This window comes from Mesitornis unicolor, unplaced genomic scaffold, assembly GCF_000695765.1.
Source record: "Mesitornis unicolor isolate BGI_N332 unplaced genomic scaffold, ASM69576v1 Scaffold32298, whole genome shotgun sequence".
Lineage (NCBI taxonomy): Eukaryota > Metazoa > Chordata > Aves > Mesitornithiformes > Mesitornithidae > Mesitornis > Mesitornis unicolor.
The window spans coordinates 12,633-21,971 of NW_010204395.1; the positions used below are offsets into that span (position 1 = coordinate 12,633).

The following is a 9,339-nucleotide window of genomic DNA, read 5'->3' on the forward strand; positions in this document are numbered from 1 at the left end:
ATTGTACAATTTTACAGGGCAGGAACTTGGCATGCCAGGCACTGACCTAAATGCCTATTATTTAATTGCTTTTAGAAAAGAATATCTGACCACTTACTCATTGGTATTTTTGTAGAGTATTGACATACAAACTCTACTGTTGTGCTTCAAACAGTAAAAATTCTTATCTTACAGACACTGACTGCAGTCAGGCTACAGCAAAGATGAACAATTACTGACGTTCACTGAGCTAGAGGACTACTTAAGAAGCAACAAATTTACAATCAGAAAAGAAAACAAGTGCTGGGTTGATTCGTACATAAACACTTTTCCCCTTGTGGATACATATTTTCATATAGCTCTGCTTTGTGCTAATAATCTTCCAGTGATATGAAATTTCAGGTGATTGTTAAAAGTTGCAGATTTTTTTTAAACAAACCATATAAAAATATCAGTTTGTAAATTTTTGAAAAGTGTAGCTGTTACTTTACTCATAGAAAATATTCCCATTTTATGTAATACCATATTGCTTACATAGGTCAGTGAAAATATTTTAAGTACTTTTACTTAAGTACTATAAAAAGTCCCCCCAATTGCTTTTGAATTGGAGGCAAAGAAAAGCTCCTCTAATGTGATTTTCAAATTAGTTTTCACTCATTCAAAGTTCAGGTATTTGTACACTGTTTTACTTCCATAAAAGATTATATCATCATTTACAGCAGATCAGCTACATGAAGCAGTTAACATGGGTTTAGGGGTTTTTGTAGGTAGACCTTCATTCAAAAATAATGCTGATACATGAGAAAATTTTGAATATGTGTAGGATCGCTTAGATACAAGAGCATCCTAACCCCTTCATCTACTCAGTTTGTTCAAAATAAACATTTACTTGATGACCAATGGCTTAAAATGAACAAAAAAAACAAAACCCCTGCATATTTATTTGTCTGAAACTATTGATAATATAATTTGCCATTGTTATAGTTTAAGGGCTGGGCCAGCCACTAAATCCTGGACAGACGCTCTCTATTAACCCCTTTCCCCTCTCCTGAAGGGAAGGGAAAAGAAAATAAGGGAGAGAGACTTTACAGGTTGGAAAATAAAACTAACTTTTAATAAAACAATAATACTAATACTACAGGATAATAATGTAAATTGGAAAATAATGAAATATATACAGATACGTACAAACCATTCTGCATTTTCCCTGTTTCACAAGATCAGAAATTCTGGGTGAAATTTAGTTCTCAGGAAGACTTTTAAAATAAACCAAACACCAGGAACAGTCTTAAGTATAAGGTATTGTAAGTACTTCGTAAACTGCATCTTAATCAGTTTTCCAAGGCCACTTCCAGGAAACAAAACATCACAGGAAAAACCCTAACTTGGTACCTAAGCATTCTAATCAGAAAATTAAGATCTCAACCCAATTCTGACATGCAGATCCAAAACCAACCTCCACAATCTGTAGGATTGTAAAGTTGGTATGTTTTATTCAGCGCTGGGCGGCATGGGGGATGTTCCTCCAAATCGTGTGCGCCGGGCGCTGCAGTTCCTCACTGCAAAGTGTTACATATTCATAAAGTTTCTCAATACGCCTTTACATATGCATGACCTATCCCCGCTTCGTATTAAAATTAGGTCCAAGAAGTCTTCCGGTTTGTGCTTGTGCAGTGTCTCCTGGTGGTGGTCGTGGAGGGGCATGGGGGATGAAGACAAAAGGGTCCTCTTTATCACCGCTAGTAATCTTTTCCTTTTGTGCCAACTCAGTTGTTTTCTGGCTCTTGTCCAAACCACAGGGTCAGTTTCAGTTCTGGAGACAGTTCTCTGGTTCTTATCAGCAAGGCTCTCTGCTTTACCCAATTTGCACAGTAGTAAGTGATAAGCAATACAATGTTTCCCAAGGTTTCTTCAACTCCCTCATTCAATTCCTTTTGGCAAAAATATTTAGGAAGTGTTGGTTCTATTCCAATGGAAAAAACCTTGGCACGAAAGAGTTATTCCCTAGTATTAATATCATTGCCATGTAAAATGATCAGGTGACTTATATAAAAATCATCGCCCTGAACTTACACTGAAGTTTCATTCAATTTTTGCAAAAGGAACACCACCAAACAAACTTGCTCCTGGACTACAGCTCTTCTTACTTGAACCCCTTTTCTGAAGGCTTAACTGATCATACTTGATAGCAATTAAGAGGAACTGCATAACCCAGCTACTGCTGAAGCAGCAATACCAATATCCCATAGTATAAATGAAACACACAAACCATTTTGAAGATTAAGATATTCCTCCCCCACCCCAAAAGAATTATCTGAAAATAAAGTTTAAATGCATTCAATTAAGTAGAATATTCTGTTAAGTTAAATAGTTGAAGTGTGCTGAATTCTTCCAAAATTGCAGTTTTAAAATATGTAAAACTCCTTAACGACCTATTTACATTATAGCTAAGACTGATAACCTTGCTAAACATATCAATTTGCAATGTGTTAACAATTCTTAAGTCTTATGCAACTATAGTCAGTGTGCATCTTCCCCACATAGAGCATACTAACTCCAAATACATTAAAACAGCTCTCTTGCCTGTATTTAGCATGAATCTTAAACTGGTGCTATGGTACTATTCTAGCCTAACCAAATGAATATAATCTTACTGAAACCCTTGTAGATTGTGTAGGCTCACAGATTTTTATTGAACCAGCATATCCTATTTCTCAATGATCTTCCTCTGAAGCACTGTAAAGAAATATGCCTTGAATTAGGAAGTTATCTCCTCACATTGCTGTAGACTGTCCTTATGGATAGATGCTCTTCCATGTGTTGGCCATGCAACTCCATTACTACAACCTCATTCCTAAAATGCAACCCCAAGGTAAGAAATAATCTACAGTGTGGACAGGAACTCCAGTGATGATACTGGAATGCAGCATATTACTTTGAACTAGCTTTCTCCATAAAGTAATACTGAGGGAAGTAGAAAGGAGAACCATTTCAGTTATTAAATACACAACACAAAGTAAACAGACTTCCACACTCTGAGAGTGTGGGAGGTAAAGATGTAAAAGCCAGCCTACTTCTACAGAATTTACTTAAAGCAACAGGTTATCACCTTTATTTTTACTCACCCTTTTCAGCAATAGTTCTTTCCCTTTCACTTCATCTCAGAATTACAATTCACTTGGATACAAACATTTCCTCTTTCCTTTTCCACCAATATCCTTCTCATTTCCACCCCCTCAACTACAAATTAAGAAACAGACCCCCTGAAACTTCAGTGTTTGTTGGTGTCAGTGCCTTGAATTACAAGATACAATCACATTTATGAGAAAAGTTGTACCAGCAGAAATTTTCCATATTGACCTGACCTCAAGCTAAATTTTCACTAGAAGCGGAAACCCAGTTTAAAAGAAATTATCTATTGTTTGCCCAATATATAATAGCAACCATATTAAGCAGCCCTAAAGCCTTGAGCAAGTTAACTTCACACAGACATCCAGAAGGTAAATATCTATAATTTACTTGCTTAAACTCCCTTTGTAGTCATTGAAGTGTCTGAATCAGGGACCATTCTCTTCCCCATTCTCCTGGGTCATTTTGTGTTTAAAAAAAAGACAAACCACCCTCAACAACAAAAATTTACAGTATTTAAAGAAAAACAAAAAACCACCACCTGGAAAAGCTGTTTGCTTGTACAGGTTTAGCAAAGATTTCCTCAGATTTGAGAATATAAATCTAGATTTTATCTTTTTAAAAAATCCTCACCCACTACATTGGAGAAGCTTCTTCAATTGCACATTTGTTACCCTGTGTCCAGAGATGCAAGAAATTACGGTGACTTTAATTCTAGTAGGTAAAAAGTGTTCTGGTACAGAAGCATGTTCAATTAAGAAACAATTTTCAACCTCAGCAACACACAGGCCATTGAACCCAGGTACTGAGCTACAGTTTTGGATCCCAATTCCCTTTGTGAATTTAACTCTGATAACAGAGCCAGCCAAGGAAAAATCAAATGATAGATCTTAATAGACTGCTATCACTACCATCATTTCAGAAAAATTTGTTTCTCCAGAACGTAGCTGCAAGCATTACAAGAACACAAAACTAATAGTGTTAAGTGTATTTTATCCAAAACTCTTGGAAGATGCAGCTTCCTAAGACAGGACAAAAGATGACATGTGCTTTGGAGTGCTTCTTTACGAGTCAGATACTCAATATTATTAGCCAAACTCGAGTTTTTCAATAGTGTCTTCCAACTCCATTTGAAAAGGAGTATTCTTACAAACTATTCCTACTCTCCAGTAATTTAATGAAGATCTGCAACTAAGACTCACATCTACAGAAGTGAATTTTTGTAATTTCAACTATAGTATAAAACACCAAAATGGAAAATGGTAATATTCATACACTTGTGTTAAGAACTTACCTCTATTAGCTTGACATTAACCAAACTGTTAAAAGCCACTGTTCAACTCCTCTACTAAAAAATTCAGACAGGACTGAACATAATATTTAAGTTCAACACAAGGATACATTTCTTGTTCTACATGGAAAAAGTAACTCCATTAAAGTACATCTTAAAAGGCTACTATAGGAACCCTGCAAAAATCAGTCACCCAGGTCCCAGCTACTAGAAGCGCTGTAACAGGGCAAAAAGCTAGACACTTCAAGAGCTTTCATGAGAACTGCAAGTGTGTTTATCTGAGCCCAGCATCTAGAGAAGCTGCCTGCCTCTACACTACCTGAATGACTGGGAATGCCAAAAAAGAGGTTACAAACGATAATGACAACTCAAGATGAAGAGCCCGCAAAATAAACAGAAATATGCATTCCCATCTCCTCAGCCTACAGGTGCCCAGCCCCACTTATTACATTTATGCCCTCCTTATCAGGATAATGAAGCTATTCCTTATGACTCCAATTAGACCTGCTTCACAGAAAACACAAGACTTAAGACAACTTCCAGGAGAAAAGGAAATAATCTTGAAATCCAGTCCCAACCCCATCTTACTGTCAAAAAGCAAAAAATTTGACAAAAAATGAGTTCTGTATGTGATCCAGCTACTAGAGAAACCAAGACACTAGGCAAGTCAGAGTCCAACACTGCCTTGTTCAAGCAGTGAGATCAACTACTTGGTTACCTTTACTGAGAAATCCTAGAGAATCAGATCTCTAAGTACATGACAATACTTCTTGTAAGAAGCTTATTCTACCCATAATTTGCTTTAGAACTGAGTGGGGGGGACAAGAAGAAAACACACCTTGTGGCAAGTAAGTTCCCTGAATAAATTCAGATAGCATTAAAAAAATTCCTACATCTCAGAAGATCTGGGTAACGGTAAAGGCCATTCTCCTCATTTCCTTCAGTTGAGGGAGCCAAATTTTCATCACAGATGCAGTACTCCTCCATACTTTCCTCAAATATAATCCTAAACACTGCCAATCCAAGGCAGTAATAAAATACCAGTTTTTGCAACTGCGAAGCTGCGCCTCATTCTTAAGGTGGTAAGATCTAGGGTAGGACAAAATAGGAAGATAAATCCTAGAAGAGGAATGGCAGGGGTTGCCATTATCTTTTTATCAAGCTGACAGAGTTAACATACTAAAACTACACCAACACCTGCAAAGTCCTTTTTCATCTTCTGTTACCCTTTGCAAATCAAAGAACTGTTCCACAGATACCCACCCATTAATCACACAGACACGCTAGTCAGGTTCAAAATTTATTTGCCATTCATTTCTTGCACTTGAAGTACTCTTCGATGACATCTTTGGCCTGAGATTCCTTGCCATAGTCCTGTAACACAAGACAATACATTAGTAACACAGACCCACTCAAAATTTTACAACCTATTTTTAAAAGGACAACAGATTCTGACATTTTTAATCAAGGCATTTCCAAATATTCCCAAAATTCCATTCAAGTAACCTCAAACAACCTGCCAGCTGCTTTCCCTTTGTTCTCCAAAAAAAAAAAAAGACTATTCTAATAAAGGACTATTCTATTTCATTCAACAATGTAACACCCATTGGTATGGATCCAAACCAAGTCTTCATTTCTGATAAAGCAAGTCAACTACGTGAAACAGTGGCAAGAATATGAAAATAGATGCAGAAGGCATTAAGTCTTTATTGCAAAGATGTAGCCATCACTTGGGACCTCAAAGACAACAGTGTCTTCAAGGCTCGTACTGTGGCTTTACTTTACCAGTGTTATTTTAAAATATGCTCTGCTAAACATTTTTAAGTTGAGCAGATACTTTGAACTGGCATTTTTTTCCTAAGCAAAACTCTTTTAGTTCAACAGTCTTTCCTTTAACGCTTACTGACAAGTGGGCATAGATACTTTAAGGACACAAGAATTAAGACACAAAATGAGTATGAGCATTTAAAATAAATATTGAAGAGAATACAGAACAGTGAAGCAGTTTATTTTCACTATCAGCAATGGAAAGCAACAGCTTTAAAAAAATAAAAATCTAAGAGCTCTGTTTAGTAGTCTTATCTATGGCAACCTTATCTTGTTTCCTTATTTTCAAAAGTCAAGAAACAAACAATAATTATCATCATCTTACTTTGACAACCACACAACTGCAGCCCACTACTTTGCGAGGCTTTCCTTCTCTGTCGATCTTGCAGAGACCTACCCATTCACCCAGTTTCTTGTTGTCATCAACCTGTGTAAAACATTGCATTGCATTAGAACTAGCCATTTCTAACATAACTGGGTTCAGCAAAAAAGCCGCTGTACTCTCAGAAGTATTGGGTAACGGATGGCTGCTTTCCTCACAACTATCAGTAGAGGGAGCCAAAGTATCATCATTGTACAGCTTGTATTTTAATTTAAATAAAAAGCCACGTGGAGACTTCTATGCTCCACAATCACTTGCAGCATTAACTTATTACACAGGACATAAACCTCATTTTAACTTTGTAAAATACATTATATACATCCTTTGCCATTTACATCCACAGTTTTTGTACTGCTTCTATGACAATCACACAACTAAGACAATCTCTCTTGCTAAGAGAAAATTTTACCTTAGTCCTATACAGAATTGCAGCATAGTGTTTCAAAGGTTCAGTTCTCTACGTGCTGAAATAAGCAGCCTTCAAACGTGTGTGAAGTTCCAACACTCACCTTAATTAGGTTGATCTGATGTTCTGCACAAAGTGCTTCAACTAACTTTACATATGTGGGTTCATCACAATTTGAAGCCAGAACACAAAGATGGGCTTGGCGTCTAAAAAACAAAATGAAAACTGAAATGTAACTTCAGATGCTGTTTAAGCTTTAATAATCAAAACCACGAAGAACCAATTTCAGCATGTGCATTTCTAGACAACCACTAAGTTTAATTTTCAGTTTTGAGACACCATATGCTTTTGAAATACTAAATACACTTTTGCTGTGATCTACTACTTCTTTTGTTTTTCATATACATAAGACTACTCATACATTGTTAGCTTCATTATTAGATTGTATTCTAGTTTTAGAATTTTCTACAAATCCCACTAAATTCTCAGCCACTGAGAAAAAGGTGTAATGACTGGATAAAAACCTGGTCCCATAAAGAACAGGCGTCTCGATTAGAAAGGCACCAAGTCACTGTAATCTGAGGTAAACAAGAAAAAACATTAGAATTGTAATAATTAAAAGCTTGAATTTCCATGTCAAAGTTGTTAAAAGCTCTTCAAGAACAATCTTTTCTACTTACGTTCAAAGAAGCTGTTATGACAGGGCCCCAATTCTAATTAGGCTCTTTCTATACCGTGGTACAATGTTAAGAATACCAAACGGATACCTGACAACAGAAAGAGCTGTGTAGGTCTTTTGTTTAACCTACTGCAATCTGACCACTGCAAACAAAGACAGTTTTCTCAAGGGCCTTTTTCATCACGAGTTTCACCAGAATGCTTCAGAAACATTTCCAAGCAAGAACCACCACAAACATATATAAAGAAGATGATGTATGTACGAGGCTTAATACACAGCATACAAAGTTGCAGCTGAACTCAAAAGAACTCTTACAAACCACCTGTCAAGTCTTACAAGTTGTACTTCTCCTCCATTATTTGGTAACTCATCACAGAGCTTTTTGCATACAGGTTTGTCAGACTGATGTTCTCACTCATAAGAGGAGTGAAGGGGTATCCGACAAATTGTTAAATCATCACCCAAACACTGTAGCATTACTCTTAAGCACTATTTTTTAAATATATGCCTATTTATAGACACAGACAGCTATGTAAATATGGAGATACATATATAGCACTTCACTCTACTGAGAAATGGTAACTAATTATTATGGTCAGCACATATATGACAAGTTTAATACTGTTTTGATACTGTACCAAAGCAATTATTTACAGCTGCAACCCAAAAAAAAAGAAGCTAGCAAAAAAAGTAAATACAAGCTATGAATTTCAGTTTTTCTCCATAAAAACTAAACCAACTCTTCCAGGTTAAGTCTGACGCACACATTAACCCTCCAATTAAAATTCTTTAGAATTTTTGAGGAGAGTTTATAATTTCTTAAAAGTTCTTGAGTCCTAGATCTCCATACTTGCATACCCCAAGCATCATTCCATTTTCTTCACAAAACCAATTCATATGAAAACTTGATGGCAATGGAATCACAAAAGTTCAGAACGTAATATACTAGACACTGCTATTCTTGAGTCACCAAATTTAGCATCTGTACTTCACAATTAAAGATCCCAGAAGAGAGGCAGCTAAACTCACTGGCAAAAAAGAACATTCCTGCAAAAGCTTACAACTAAACATCTGGACAAAGTGAGCCCCATATGTATCCAACATACCTCAATAGAGCATATCTCACCCAGTTTTGCTATTCACCATAGACAAATTAGAACAACGCTTACTTGTCCAAGGCTTTGGCTGCTTCACGAATACCACGAGCTAGGCCATCATGGATAAGTGCAGTCTTCAGCACTTCTTGCAGGGCGGTGTTAACGTCCATTACACCTCCAGCAGTAATGCTAAACAGAAGAGAGATGTTACCGCTCTGATCGTGCTAACGTCTCACAACTATAAGCAAAAGCTTCCCGTATCAGTAAAAAATTAAAGAAAGTAAGCTAAAGAACTAAATCAAAGGAGAAAACGAAAAGAACATCTTAAAAGAAACTAGCGACATTAAACCCTCCCAGCGAGGTAGCCAGCTGTGCTTTTCCCCTGTTCCCCTACCAGGAAGGCACAGGCAAGCACGCCCGCAACCCCCGCTAAGAGTCACGGCAGGGCCTGCGCAGGCCGCACTCGGCCGGAGCTGCCAGGCCCGACACGGAGCAGTGCGAAACAGCGCGGTTAGGCGATAAGATCCCACTCTCCTGCCCCACCCGCCC

At 37.1% G+C, this 9,339-nt stretch overlaps 1 protein-coding gene across 1 annotated transcript; it reads right to left on the reverse strand.

Annotated features, from left to right (window-relative positions):
- Positions 1-5,679: 5,679 nt before the first annotated feature.
- RPS12 (ribosomal protein S12) lies at positions 5,680-8,974 on the reverse strand. Its single transcript, XM_010191047.1, has 4 exons — positions 8,863-8,974; positions 7,118-7,220; positions 6,552-6,653; positions 5,680-5,773 (listed from the first exon to the last, which is right to left on the reverse strand). Exons 1-4 carry the CDS (start codon positions 8,958-8,960, stop codon positions 5,711-5,713), a joined length of 366 nt encoding a protein of 121 aa, XP_010189349.1. The 5' UTR covers positions 8,961-8,974; the 3' UTR covers positions 5,680-5,710.
- Positions 8,975-9,339: the final 365 nt, after the last annotated feature.

What these genes read in the sequence shown, in the direction of transcription:
- RPS12 (XM_010191047.1), bottom strand. Translation starts at nt 8,960, where the DNA reads ATGGACGTTAACACCGCCCTGCAAGAAGTGCTGAAGACTGCACTTATC. An exon ending in ATCAGATCAACCTAATTAAG is followed by an intron (nt 6,654 to 7,117) that starts GTGAGTGTTGGA and finishes TGTTTTACACAG; the next exon opens with GTTGATGACAACAAGAAACT. An exon ending in GCAGTTGTGTGGTTGTCAAA is followed by an intron (nt 5,774 to 6,551) that starts GTAAGATGATGA and finishes CTTGTGTTACAG; the next exon opens with GACTATGGCAAGGAATCTCA.